The 15,613-nt window shown below is 43.8% G+C and overlaps 1 protein-coding gene across 3 annotated transcripts in view; it reads right to left on the reverse strand.

The window, feature by feature from the left end:
- Window positions 1-15,613, reverse strand: part of SLC35F4 (solute carrier family 35 member F4) — a 245,902-nt gene that overhangs the window by 14,305 nt on the left and 215,984 nt on the right. For all 3 annotated transcript variants that reach the window (XM_040411660.1, XM_040411659.1, XM_040411661.1), the window contains one exon: window positions 3,983-4,108. In XM_040411660.1, coding sequence (XP_040267594.1) covers window positions 3,983-4,108 — 126 coding nt within the window. The remainder of the gene's footprint in view (window positions 1-3,982; window positions 4,109-15,613) is intronic.

Genomic DNA, 15,613 nt, shown 5'->3' on the forward strand with positions numbered 1-15,613 from the left:
TGCCGCACGCACCCGGTTTCAGGCAGTTAAGGCTCCACCACCTCAGCCGAAGGAAGCTGTCTGTCCTTCCCATCATCTGCTAGTCCTGATGCTCCTGCTCCTCCTTCTTCTACTCCTCGTCAGTCATTCCATCAGCAATCGATCACCGAAGCGATTGCCAAGAGACAACAGTATGCGTGCACTCATCAAATGGCGCAGAAGCTGAATGTGCTCCTGTCCAAGTTGCTGGTGTTGCAGTCCCTCTCTTTCCAAGTGGTGGACTCTGCACCTTTCAGAGAACTGATGGCTTGTGCCGAGCCGAGGTGGAGAGTCTCAAGCCGTCATTTCTTTGTCAAAAAGGCAGTACCAGCCCTGCACACACATGTACGTAGAACAGAAGGTGGGCCAGTCCTTGTGCCTGTCTGTGTCTGCCAAAGTGCACGGCAGTGCCAACGTGTGGAGCTGTAACTACGGTCAGGGACAATACATGTTCTTTATGGCCCACTGGGTGAATGTGGTTCCTGCACAACCACACCAGCAACTTGGCCAGGTGACGCTGCTTCTGCCTCCACGTTGTCATGCCGTCGGTCCTGCGACAATGTCCGCCTCTGCCTCCTCATCCTCCACTGCAGGGACAATTCACAGTGCCCCTTCAGCATACCACATGTGCAGGGCACGGCGGTTTCACGCTGTTCTGCACCTCGTTTGCCTGGGCAAACGGAGTCACACAGGGTAGGAACTGCTCCGTGTCCTTTATTGAGAAATCGAATCCTGGCTTTCTCCGCGGCAACTCAAAATCGTAACCATGGTGACTGACAACGGGAAGAACATGGTGTCGGCGCTGCGTCAAGGAGGGCTGAGCCATGCGTCCTGCATGGCACACGTGTTCAATCTGGTTGTCAAGCGGTTCCTGAAGTCTTCCAACCATCTGCAAAACATCTTACAAATGGCCAGGAAACTTTGCATGCACTTCAGCCACTCGTACACCACAAAGCACACCCTCCTTGAGCTGCAGCGACAGAACGACATCCCCCAACATAGGCTGATATGCTACGTTTCCACCCGTTGGAATTCCACCCTCCATATGTTGGACCGACTATACAAACAGAGAAAGACCATAAACAATTTCTTGATGATACAGGCGGACACAGGTATTCCTCTGTGTAACTTCGATGTCAGCCAGTGGCAGCTCATGCGTGACACCTGCCGTTTGCTCAGGCTCTTTGAGGATGCCATGTTATTTGTTAGTCGCCAGGACTACAGGATTAACAACGTCATTCCACGGCTTCATGTCCTGGAACAGATGCTGGTAAATCTGGCTGGTCAGGGGACTGGAAACATGGCGCCTAGATCTCACTGCCACATGAGCCCTGTGGGAGCTGAATTGGAGGAGGACATTGGAGCACAAGCAATGTGTAGCAAAATGGGTGGTTTTTAAACACAGGTGACTGGAGAAGAGGAGCTACAGGGCGATGAGGAAGATGAGGCAGAAGACCCACACACACGTGGCAGTATGCAGTGGAGATGGAGGCAGGGAGTCCCTACGAGTCAGAAATGGCCCGATGCATGCTCAATTGCTTGCATAGTGACAGCCGAATTGTCACCATTCGGCAGAGGGGTGACTTCTGGCTCTCCACCTTGTTGGACCTTCGCTACCCTTCCAAAATGAGGGCCTTTTTTTACACCCTCTGAGAGGGAGGACAAACTAAGCTACTATAGAGACATCCTATGTAGTGAGTTGGCCGCTGCCTATCTGCGCCATCATCCATCCTCTCGCAGGTCTGACCGGGGAAGCCCTCTGCGCTCACGTTCCTCTGCCATGGCTGCTGTGGCAGGGTGGGGGGGGGGGGGGGGGGGGGTAGGAGCAGCTAGACCTGGAGCAGGACCTGAACCAGCAGGTGATGGCATACTTGGACAGTGCCCTGCCACCCCACATTGAAGATACGCTGGACTACTGGGCAGCCAAACTGGATTTGAGTTTGCCCTGGAAAAGCTGTCCTGCCCGGCCAGTAGTGTGGCATCAAAGCGGGTGTTTAGTGCGGCGGAGGCCATAGTTACCCCAAGAAGAACTCACATGTCCACCCAAAATGTGGAGATATTGACCTTTGTCAAGATGAATCAGGCGTGGATCAGCCAGGATTTCCACCCACCAATGCCTGATACATCAGACTAGATCATCCATGGTGCCTCAGCTACTATTCTGATGGTGCCACCCGCCTGATGCCACACATCTGATGCCATGTGCCCCTTCTTTCACCCACCATCTTCAGCTGGTACTCTTATTGCCACCCACCTCCCCACTCTATCATGGGTCACTCTGTGGTCTCCTGATACTGCTACCACCTCCACACTTTGTCACCTTATCACTCTGTGGTCTCCTGATGCTGCTGTCACCTCCACACTATGTCGCCTTGCCACTTTGTGGTCTCCTGATTCTGCTTTCACCTCCACACTATGTCACCTTGCCACTTTGTGGTCTCCTGATTCGGCTTTCACCTCCACACTATATCACCTTGCCACTCTGTGGTCTCCTGATGCTGCTGTCACCTCCATACTATGTCACCATGCCACTCTGTGGTCTCCTGATGCTGCTCCTGCCACCTCCAGACTCTGTCATTGGGCCACTCTGTGGTATTCTCATACTGCTTCCACCTCACCACTTTGTCATAGGGCCACTCTGTGGACTTCTCATGCTGTTCCCACCCTCCCCACTTCATGACTGGGCCACTATTTTGCCTTTCGGCCTGGCTGACATCATCATTTATTTGACCCTTCTTCTGAATTTGTCAGAAGGAAGGAAAAATGAGACGCACAACGCATCCTGTCTGTGTAGCAGCTGTAAGGCCTGTATGGTCCCATTAGAATTGGCTTGTGATTTGGTAGCCAAAAGCAGGAGTTGGTACAAAACACTGGATGCACTCCTGTTTTTTTGGCATTAGCAATACTGATGGATTACTCACCAAATGCTGACTGAGTGAAGGCGGATGCTCAACAGACAGGATCCGTTTTTTGGGGTTATTGTTCTGACGGATCAGAGGAAGGGCAAAATAATCAGTGACGTCAACACAAACTTACTGCTGACACCCTCTCCACTTTGTCGGGAGGCTCTACTTGTATAAGCGTTTAATAGAACAGGTTCTGTAGACCAGTGTTTCCCAACTAGTGTGCCTCCAGCTGTTGCAAAACTACAACTCTCAGCATGCCCGCACAGCCAAAGGCTGTCCGGGCATGCTGGGAGTTGTAGTTTTGCAACAGCTGGAGGCACACTGGTTGGGAAACACTGCTGTAGACATCTATGTGGATTAAGCTGACGATGGTGTAAAGGGAGTGCGCTTCTTCTTGGCGCTAACATCGACCTGCAAGACTGAGTTCATACTTGAGTTATTTGGTCAGTTTTGGCCCTGTGACTGCCCAAATAAGTGAAGTGTGCAGTGATTCTAAGAGCGATGCCTGTCATCTGCATGTCATACGGACTCACAGTATTGTTTCACTACCACAGCAGACTCCCTATGTGTGTTACTGCAAGGCACAGTGTTCTACACCACTATAAAGGCTCTCTGCAGCCAGGAAATAGAAGTTTTTTAATGCAATTCGCCGCAAATAAATTCAGATCGAACCAAATTTTTTCGAAAAATTCGGCGAAGCGGCTAATTTGAATTTTTGAAACATTCGCTCATCTCTAATCGTGGGGCCTGGAAGACCAGTAAGCAGTGAGTGCAGGAAGAGCGCCCCGTCCGGAGCAGGAGGGGTAGGTCTGATGTGAGGTCTAATGAAGAAATTTTTTTTATTTTATTATTTTCCTCCTCTAAAACCTGCGTCTTATAGGGTGAAAAATATGGTATTTTGCTACTCAAAGGAAATACAAGGAGCTAATACACAGAGAAGCGACACGTTCATTTCCGATGCAGCCAGATTTCCTCCTCCCACAATCTTTGGCCATACACATCCTTATTAACAACAGTTGTAAGTAAATTGTCATTCAGATTATGCAATACTTTTTTACCTTATATAGTGCAGACGCCGAGGCAGATCCAACAGCGAGAGCCACTCCAATAATCGAGTCGCCATGGAAACCATCCGCATACGCCATCATGACGATCCCAGTTATTGCCATTATTGTAGCAACTATCTGTGCCAAAATAAAGAGGTAAACAAGTCTTTACTTCCTTCCTCTCATGACTTTTTCACATCTTTGAGCAAACTAGAGTACAAAACCCCAGAAAGTATTGTCCACATACCAGCTAATCACAGAATTGCCATGGTAGCACAAATAGCAACATTAAAGGGGTTGTCACACAAAAAATATTATTTATAGTTAAATTCAGCCCATAATTAGGTTTTGAATTTATATACTCCTATCCACAGATATTCTGAGAATGTTAGTATGGCACCACCTGCTGGTTCTGATGAACAACTTTTCTGTGTAAATGTGCAGAGGTGGACGCACATGCTCAGTTTCGCTCCTTCTGGTATGCAGAGGGATCTCTAATGTGGAAAACTAGTTGCTTCTAAAGCTGCAGCATCTTCTCTGTGTATCAGAAGAAATGCAGAGCAAGTGAGAGTGAGAAAGCAATTGTTAAGGTGGACATAGAAAATCTGTTCATTAGAAACAGCAGATGGCACTATACTAACAACTATCATTTTTAAAATAAGTGTAAATGCAATTTTTTTTATAATAATGGACTGAATTTATATAAGCAATATTTTTGATTATATTTAATGGACAACCCCTTCCCATCGTAAAATCTGTAATTTTTTTTAGTTTTTTTGTTTTTCCTCCCTCTCCTCCAAAAGCCATAACTTTTTTTATTTTTTATTTCCATTCATATAGGCAAATCAGAGCTTGTTAGTTTGTGTGGGACAAGTTCTACTGTCTAATGGTACCAATAAATATTCCATATCATGTATTACAAAGCTGGAAAATGCTCAGAAAAAAAAATGCTATTCCACCATTGAGATTATTTTATGGGTTTTGTTTTTGCAACATTTCATAAGTGGTAAAAATTATGTTAAGCTGTTAACTTCATTCTTCGGGTAAGTATGATTACAGCGATACCAGATTGATGTAGTTTTCGTTTTGATTTAATAGGTTAAAAAATAAATAAAAGGGGGAAAAAAAATCTTTGCATCACCATGTTCTAATACCCATAACTTTTTTATACTGTCTACAAAATTGTGTGAAGGCTCATTTTTTTGCAGGTCAATCTGTAGTTTTAGTGATACCGTTTGGGTGGGCTTCTTGATCTCTTTTTTTCGTTCAATTTTTTTGGAAAATGGGTAAACAGGAGTGAATTGAATTTTTAATCTTAATTTTTTGTATATTTTTAGATACAGTTTTCCTTTTTTTTTTTTAAACATTATTCTTAGCCCCCCCCCCCTCGGGGGGGAATTGAACATGCAATCTATTTAGATTGCTTATACCATAGATTGCATTGGTTTACCATTGTAGTCTATGGAACAATGTTCTGTTCCTATTGAGCCTTGCCCATAGGAAGAACTCAATAGCGACTTTCCTATGGCACAGCAGGAAGACATCACAAGTCTACTGGCTGCCATAGCATCTGAACGGCTCCTATGATCACGTTGCAAAGGGGGAGGGGGCTTTCGGTCACCAAGAGAAGCTTGCTCCTGGTAGATGACCCCTTAGATTCCTTGGTCAATTGACCACAGCATCTGAGGGGTTAAATTCCGGATATTGGACATGGGCAGAGTAGTCTGCTGTGTAAACCACTCAGCTCCCGAGTCGTCGCTATCTTGTATGGCGAATATTGAGAAGGGGTTAAAGGCTTTGCTGCCTTCTTTTTATTTAGCGATGACCTGCCTCAGACAGTGATCCACTGAGTGAGCGTTTCCTGTGTGTCGAGAGGCGCCATCAATTACAGTCAGACCAACAGGAACCTAGTAAGTGTAGAAACGGCTGCGGTGCTACGAGTTTAATTTATTTTTATCTACCAGACTGCCCCCTTCAGTACAAATGCTTCACCAGTTCCCCTCCAGTATATTTTTCTTCCTGATCCAGCAATGATGTCTTGACACAACATAGACCATTGAAGCCAATCACTGGCTGCAACTGTAACATTAGTGTTGTTGAAATGCCCTCACTGGTGCAAGAGGAACAAAGCCTGGCGGGGGACTGGGAAAACATCAGCACCAGAGCAGCAGGGGACTGGTAAGGTGAACTTTTTCTTTTCTTTACTTTACTTTACATCATTGCAATCTATTAAAAACATGGGGTTGGAGAACAAATTTAATGAACACTAGAGACGAGATGAGTTACCCTGTAAAACTTCCAGGGCTTGGTGTTAAATATACAAGATTTCAAAGTGTCCCAGACAATTCCACCAAATTGCAAATTATCTATTAAAAAATGGTTGTGCCTCCAACATACCAAGTATTTTGGCTTTCCAATACATTGTACATAATTTCTTTTATCACCTTTTAAAGGGGTCTTCGAGATATTTTTACTGATGACCGATCCTCATGATAGGTCATCAGTATCTGATCGGTCAAGGTCTGACACCCAGCACCCCCTCTGATCAGCTGTTTGAGAAGGCATTGGTGCTCACAGTAGCACCGTGACCCCCTTGCACCTTTTTGAATTGAAGGGGGCTGAGCTGTGATACCAAGCACAGCCACTATGAAATGGACCCCCACTAATCAGATACTGATAATAAATAAAAAAAATCCCGGAAGACCTCTTTAAGCTGAATGATTGCTTTTTCATCCCCTTTATAATCAGCGTGCCAAGCCTCAAGCTACGACTCCCGGTACGACCTCTGTCAAGCCATGCTGAGAGTTGTAGTTTCACAACAGATGGAGAGTCCACTAGTCTAAATCAATTCCACTGTTGGATATGAGTGTGTCCAGCAGAGGGAGCACTTCTTTAAACCTAGTGCAGATCATAGCACTGCTCCATGCAGACCCTAAGTCAATTCGATCCATAGGAAGGTCAAGAGAACCCCCCTCAACATTTTAGATCACCAGCTGAGAAAGTAATAATAATTTGGCCGAAAATCTGAAATTCTTGTGTGTTAAAGGGGTTATGTAATTTCAGACAATGGGGACAAATTGGTAGGATATGTCCCCATTGTCTGATAGATGCAGGTCCTAGAGGTATCTCGTAAAACGGATCCTTGAAAGTCACGGACGGCACACTGCGCTTACGCAGCCACCGCTTCCATTTATTTCTATTGTGCCAATGGAAATAGCCGATCAAGCTATTTCGGTGGCCCCATAGAAATGAATTGAGGGAGGCCGCACATGCGCAGTGCGCCGAACGTGACGTTCAAGGCTCCATTTAATAGATAGGTGGGACCCACACCTATCAGACAATGGGGACATATGCCCCCATTGTCTGAGATGGGAATACCCCTTTAAGCAGCAAGAAAATAGCGATACAACAGTAATAAAGCGGAAAATACGACTCTTGCGTTATAGAAGGATTTAAATGCAGTGAATATAATATTAATAATTCAGTATAACATTACAGAACAGTAGACTTTTACACTCCTCACTATTAATAACTACACTAGAGGGTTTTTAATGAAAAGTTCTTCATCATTTATTCACAATATAAAGCGAGTTCATATGGCCGCCTGTAATAGCATTCTCCTAAAATATTAATCATAGCAATGTATAACAGCAAATAAGCTATAAGAAAACAATAGTATGGAATTTTCTTCTGCCCTCTTCCAAAAACAGCACCACACCTGTCCACAGGTTATGTGTGGTATTGCATCTCTCCCCCATTCAGTTTAAAATGAAACGGAGTTGCATTACCAGGCATGGACAGGTGTGGTGCTGTTTCAGGAAGGAATCTGCCATGATCTTCCAGTCCTAGATAAAACCTTTAAAATGATTACCCCTTGGGGGCGTGCAGTCATATTGGCCTATGCTTCAGATGGCGGGCATATAATTCTACATTTTCATTGCCTAGATAGCTGAAGGGGGGAATGTCTGCTGACTGATAGGGGTTGGAGAAGGTAGACATACCAGCCTCCCCTTTAAATGGGTTTTCTGTGACTTTACTACTGATGACTTCAGGCTAGTGCCTTCTCAAACAGCTGATTGGCAGGTGTCCCAGGTGTTGGACCCCCACTGATCAGATACCGATGAGGATAGGAAGTAATGGAAAATCCTTTTAACTGGAACAGAGGTGTACACAGATCTCACAGGGCCCCATAGCAAAACAGTATGGGCCCCCTGCACTGAGTTTTCCAGGTAATGCAGAACATGGGCAACACCCTATATTTTTGACAAATTTATGTTTTTTTGTTTTTAACCCTTAGGCCTCTTTCACACGGGCGTCACGTGTAAGGGCCGGATGCGTCGCGGGAAAATGTGCGATTTTTCCGCGCGAGTGCAAAAGCGTTTTAATGCGTTTTGTACTCGCGTGAGAGAAATCGGCATGTTTGGTACCCGGACTTCTTCACAGAAGTTCGGGTTTGGGATCGGTGTTGTGTAGATTTTATTATTTTCCCTTATAACATGGTTACAGAATGCTAAGTAAATTAGGGATGGAGGGGTTAAAAAAATTAAATAAAATTAAACTCACCTCATCCACTTGTTCGCGCAGCCCGGCTTCTCTTTTTTCTTCTTCTTTGATGACCTGGGAGGAAAAGGACCTTTGGTGGCGTCACTGCGCTCGTCACATGGTCCATCACCTTTCCATCCCTAATTTACTTAGCATTCTGTATTAAGAATGCTATTATTTTCCCTTATAACCATGTTATAAGGGAAAATAATAAAGATCGGGTCCCCATCCCGATCATCTCCTAGCAACCATGCGTGAAAATTGCACCGCATCCACACTTGCTTGCGGATGCTTGCGATTTTTACGCAGCCCCATTCACTTTTATGGGGCCTGCGTTGCGTGAAAAATGCACAATATAGAGCGCGCTGCGATTTTCACGCAATACACAAGTGATGCGTGAAAATCGCTGCTCATGTGAACAGCCCCATAGAAATGAATGGGTGCGGATTCAGTGCGGGTGAAATGCGTTCACCTCACGCATTGCACCCGCGCGGAAAACTCGCCTGTGTGAAAGGGGCCTTAGGATACCAGAGGTTTTTTCATTTTTGCGTTTTCATTTTTCTTCCCCATTTTCCTTCAGCCATAACTTTTTATATTTCTGGTCACATAACTGTATGAGGGCTTATTTTTTGCAGGACAGGTTGTACTTTCTAATGCCACCAAAATTCCAAATGGGGTGGAATTGGAAAAAAAACGCAATTCCTCCACCATTTTACGGGTTTTGTTCCCACAGAATTTCATTTACGGCAAAACTGACCCATGCCTTTCATTCTCTGGGTCGGTACTATTACAACGATACCCCATATGTGTAGGTTTTTTATGTCTAAATAGTGTAAAAATAAATTTTAACTTGGATTTTAAAAAAAAAGTTTTTTTTTTTACATCACCATATTCTGACCCCCATAACTTTTTTATACTTATGTATATTGAGCTGTTTAGCCCCTTAAGGACTTAGGACGTATCGGTACGGCATGGGTCCCGAGTCCTTAAGGACCCATGACTTACCGGTACGTCATGAGTTTAAAATAGGATTGCGGCGCACCGGGGTTAATCGAAACGGGATTTCGGCTGAAATCATTCAGCCGGCATCCCGTAACAATGCATCATGTGACCCCCCCGTATCCGCGATCGCAGCAAACCGCAGGTCAATTCAGACCTGCGGTTTGCTGCGCTTTTAGCCGATTCTGATCCCCGCGGTCTCTGACCGCGGGGATCAAACTTTAAAACGCCCGAAAATAAGTTTTATTAACCCCCCCTGCACCCCTGAATGATATTATGTGGGCGGGTGGTGCAGGGGGGGTGTCGCAGGCGGTGCCGGAGGTGCGGGAGGCGGGCGGTGCGGCAGGCGGGATCGCGATCCCCCGCCCGCCTCCCCTTGAATAATCGTTGGTGGTAAGTGGTTATACCAGGGTGTTAGCACATTGCTGACACCCTGGTATAAACGGCTGACATCGGTGATGCGATGTCAGCCATTTAACCCTTTCCATACAGCTGTCCGTACGGACCGCTGTACACTGCGTGCAGAATTATTAGGCAAATGAGTATTTTGACCACATCATCCTCTTTATGCATGTTGTCTTACTCCAAGCTGTATAGGCTCGAAAGCCTACTACCAATTAAGCATATTAGGTGATGTGCATCTCTGTAATGAGAAGGGGTGTGGTCTAATGACATCAACACCCTATATTAGGTGTGCATAATTATTAGGCAACTTCCTTTCCTTTGGCAAAATGGGTCAAAAGAAGGACTTGACAGGCTCAGAAAAGTCAAAAATAGTGAGATATCTTGCAGAGGGATGCAGCACTCTTAAAATTGAAAAGCTTCTGAAGCGTGATCATCGAACAATCAAGCATTTCATTCAAAATAGTCAACAGGGTCGCAAGAAGCGTGTGGAAAAACCAAGGCGCAAAATAACTGCCTATGAACTGAGAAAAGTCAAGCGTGCAGCTGCCAAGATGCCACTTGCCACCAGTTTGGCCATATTTCAGAGCTGCAACATCACTGGAGTGCCCAAAAGCACAAGGTGTGCAATATTCAGAGACATGGCCAAGGTAAGAAAGGCTGAAAGACGACCACCACTGAACAAGACACACAAGCTGAAACGTCAAGACTGGGCCAAGAAATATCTCAAGACTGATTTTTCTAAGGTTTTATGGACTGATGAAATGAGAGTGAGTCTTGATGGGCCAGATGGATGGGCCCGTGGCTGGATTGGAAAAGGGCAGAGAGCTCCAGTCCGACTCAGACGCCAGCAAGGTGGAGGTGGAGTACTGGTTTGGGCTGGTATCATCAAAGATGAGCTTGTGGGGCCTTTTCGGGTTGAGGATGGAGTCAAGCTCAACTCCCAGTCCTACTGCTAGTTTCTGGAAGACACCTTCTTCAAGCAGTGGTACAGGAAGAAGTCTGCATCCTTCAAGAAAAACATGATTTTCATGCAGGACAATGCTCCATCACATGCGTCCAAGTACTCCACAGCGTGGCTGGCAAGAAAGGGTATAAAAGAAGAAAATCTAATGACATGGCCTCCTTGTTCACCTGATCTGAACCCCATTGAGAACCTGTGGTCCATCATCAAATGTGAGATTTACAAGGAGGGAAAACAGTACACCTCTCTGAACAGTGTCTGGGAGGCTGTGGTTGCTGCTGCACGCAATGTTGATGGTGAACAGATCAAAACACTGACAGAATCCATGGATGGCAGGCTTTTGAGTGTCCTTGCAAAGAAAGGTGGCTATATTGGTCACTGATTTGTTTTTGTTTTGTTTTTGAATGTCAGAAATGGATATTTGTGAATGTTGAGATGTTATATTGGTTTCACTGGTAAAAATAAATAATTGAAATGGGTATATATTTGTTTTTTGTTAAGTTGCCTAATAATTATGCACAGTAATAGTCACCTGCACACACAGATATCCCCCTAAAATAGCTAAAACTAAAAACAAACTAAAAACTACTTCCAAAAATATTCAGCTTTGATATTAATGAGTTTTTTGGGTTCATTGAGAACATGGTTGTTGTTCAATAATAAAATTAATCCTCAAAAATACAACTTGCCTAATAATTCTGCACTCCCTGTATGGAAAAAGTTAACAGTAAGAGGGAGCTCCCTCCCTCTCCCATCGGGGGGCTGCTGTGCCTTTGCAGCCCCCCGATGGGAGAGGGAGAGAGCTCCCCGACAGCCCCCTCCTTACCCTTCCCCGTCTGCACAGTTCTGATCACTACTGAGCAGACGGGGAAGGTTCCCATGGCAACAGGACGCCGTCTCAGGCATCCTGCTGTCCATGGTGCTGAACAGATCTGTGCTAAAAGGATCTGTTCAGACAAAGTGTAAGTAAAATACAGTACAGTACAATATATATTGTACTGTACTGTATTATACAGACATCAGACCCACTGGATCTTCAAGAACCAAGTGGGTCTGGGTCAAAAAAATGTAAAAAAAAAGTGAAAAAAGTTAAGATAAAAAAAAAACACATTTATCACTGAATAAAAAAAAATAAAAAAAATTCCCTACACATGTTTGGTATCGCTGCGTCCGTAACGACCTGATCTATAAAACGGTCACGTTACTTTCCCTGCACGGTGAACGCCATAAAAAAAATAAAAAAAAACTATGAGAAAATTGAAATTTTGCCCACCTTACTTCCCAAAAAAGGTAATAAAAGTGATCAAAAAAGTCGCATGTACGCCAAAATAGTACCAATCAAACAGTCATCTCATCCCTCAAAAATCATACCCTACCCAAGATAATCGCCCTAAAAGTGAAAAAACTATGGCTCTTAGACTATGGAAACACTAAAACATGATTTTTTTTGTTTCAAAAATGAAATCATTGTGTAAAACTTAAATAAAAAATAAAAAAGTATACATATTAGGTATCGACGCGTCCGTATCGACCGGCTCTATAAAAATATCACATGACCTAACCCCTCAGGTGACCACCGTAAAAAAATAAAAATAAAAACGGTGTAAAAAAAGCCATTTTTTGTCATCTTACGTCACAAAAAGTGTAATAGCATGCGATCAAAAAGTCAAATGCACCCCAAAATAGTGCCAATCAAACAGTCATCTCATCCCGCAAAAAATGAGACCCTACTTAAGATAATCGCCCAAAAACTGAAAAAACTATGGCTCTTAGACTATGGAGACACTAAAACATTTTTTTTGTTTTAAAAATGAAATCATTGTGTAAAACTTACATAAATAAAAAAAATTGTATACATATTAGGTATTGCCGCGTCCGTGACAACCTGCTCTATAAAATTACCACATGATCTAACCTGTTAGATGAATGTTGTAAATAACAAAAAATAAAAACTTGCCAAAAAATCTATTTCTTGTTACCTTGCCGCACAAAAAAGTGTAATATAGAGCAACCAAAAATCATATGTACCCTAAACTAGTACCAACAAAACTGCCACCCTATCCCGTAGTTTCTAAAATGGGGTCACTTTTTTGGAGTTTCTACTTTAGGGGTGCATCAGGGGGGCTTCAAATGGGACATGGTGTCAAAATAACCAGTCCAGCAAAATCTGCCTTCCAAAAACCGTATGGCATTCCTTTCCTTCTGCGCCCTGCCGTGTGCCCGTACAGCGGTTTACGACCACATATGGGGTGTTTCTGTAAACGACAGAATCAGGGCCATAAATAATGAGTTTTGTTTGGCTGTTAACCCTTGCTTTGTAACTGGAAAAAAAATATAAAAATGGAAAATCTGCCAAAAAAGTGAAATTTTGAAATTGTATCTCTATTTTCCATTAAATCTTGTGCAACACCTAAAGGGTTAACAAAGTTTGTAAAATCAGTTTTGAATACCTTGAGGGGTGTAGTTTCTTAGATGGGGTCACTTTTGTGGAGTTTCTACTCTAGGGGTGCATCAGGGGGACTTCAAATGGGACATGGTGTCAAAAAACCAGTCCAGCAAAATCTGGCTTCCAAAAACCATACGGCGCACCTTTCCCTCTACGCCCTACTGTGTGCCAGTACAGCAGTTTACGGCCACATATGGGGTGTTTCTGTAAACGGCAGAGTCAGGGCAATAAAGATACAGTCTTGTTTGGCTGTTAACCCTTGCTTTGTTAGTGAAAAAAATGGGTTAAAATTGAAAATTAGGCAAAAAAATGAAATTCTCAAATTTCATCCCAATTTGCCAATAACTCTTGTGCAACACCTAAAGGGTTAACGAAGTTTGTAAAATCAGTTTTGAATACCTTGAGGGGTGTAGTTTATAGAATGGGGTCATTTTTGGGTGGTTTCTATTATGTAAGCCTCGCAAAGTGACTTCAGACCTGTAGTGGTCCCTAAAAATTTGGTTTTTGTAAATTTCTGAAAAATTTCAAGATTTGCTTCTAAACTTCTAAGCCTTGTAACATCCCCAAAAAATAAAATATCATTCCCAAAATGCTGCAAACATGAAGTAGACATATGGGGAATGTAAAGTCATCACAATTTTTGGGGGTATTACTATGTATTACTGAAGTAGAGAAACTGAAACTTTGAAATTTGCAAATTTTTCCAAATTTTTGGTAAATATGGTATTTTTTTTATGCAAAAAAATTAACTTTTTTGACCCAATTTTACCAGTGTCATGAAGTACAATATGTGACGAAATAACAATCTCAGAATGGCCTGGATAAGTCAAAGCGTTTTAAAGTTATCAGCACTTAAAGTTACACTGGTCAGATTTGCAAAAAATGGCCAAGTCCTTAAAGAGGACCTTTCACCGATTCTTACCCTATGAACTAACTATACAGATAGGTAGAGCGGCACCCGGGGATCTCCCTGCACTTACTATTATCCCCGGGCGCCGCTCCGTTCTGCCGCTATGCCCTCCGGTATCTCCGCTCACTAAGTTATAGTAGGCGGAGATACCAGTCCCTAAGTTATGGTAGGCGGAGTCTGCCCTAGCGCTGGCCAATCGCAGCGCAGAGCTCACAGCCTGGGAGGTTATTTTCTCCCAGGCTGTGAGCTCTGCAGTGCGATTGGCCAGCGCTAGGGCAGACTCCGCCTACCATAACTTAGGGAACGGAGATACCGGAGGGCATAGCAGGAGAACGGAGCGGCGCCCGGGGATAATAGTAAGTGCAGGGAGATCCCCGGGTGCCGCTCTACCTATCTGTATAGTTAGTTCATAGGGTAAGAATCGGTGAAAGGTCCTCTTTAAGGTGAAATAGGGCTGAGTCCTTAAGGGGTTAGGGGCTCATTTTTGCGAAACAATCGGTAGTTTTTATTGATACCATTTTTGAGTTTGCGTGACTTTTTGATCACATTTTATTAAAAATTTTTGGGTAAGAGAAGCAATGAAAAAATAGCAAATTGGCCATTTTTGACCCTTTTTTCCATTACGCCATTTACATTATTTTAATTTTTTTAAATTTTAATAGTATGGGCATTTTCGGTTGCGATACCCATGATGTTTATATTTATTGTTATTTAGGTATCTATTTTTTAATTATACGGAAAGGGGGGTGATGTAAACTTTTATATATATATATATATATTTTTTTATATACCATATTTTTCGCCGTGTAAGACGCACTGGCCCATAAGACGCACCTACGTTTTAGAGGAGGACAATAAGAAAAAAATATTTTTCATTAGATTTCAGGTCAGACCACTAATCAGACCCCCAATGTTAATCAGACCCCAACAAGACCTCAGATCAGACCCCATCTCAGACCTCAGATAAGAGCCTCATGCCTCTCATCAGTCCCCAGCAGTCTCATATTAGCCCCCAGCAGCCCCGATTGCCTCATATCAGCCCCCAGAAACCCATATTGCACCACATCAGTCCCCAGCAGCCCCATTGTCACGATCCCTCAGGGGACTGGTGTCAGGAGATCAGGGAGACTGGCTGAGCGTGGAGGAATCTAACAGCCTCCTTGATTTCTCTTGATTCAGTGCTGATACGGTTAATGACGACTTCCCTTTTCTCAGCTGTTGCCAAGTGGTCATCACTTCTAGCCTTTATAGTCTGACCCCACCCTTCTGACTATGCGGTAGATAGCATCATTTGGGTTTGGCTGAGCTGGTGTGAGTTAGTCTCTGGTGTTCCTGTTCGTCCATCTCTACAGAAGTTAAGTGTCAAGTTTTTTTGTGTTT

This window comes from Bufo bufo, chromosome 11 (genome assembly GCF_905171765.1).
Source record: "Bufo bufo chromosome 11, aBufBuf1.1, whole genome shotgun sequence".
Classification (NCBI taxonomy): domain Eukaryota; kingdom Metazoa; phylum Chordata; class Amphibia; order Anura; family Bufonidae; genus Bufo; species Bufo bufo.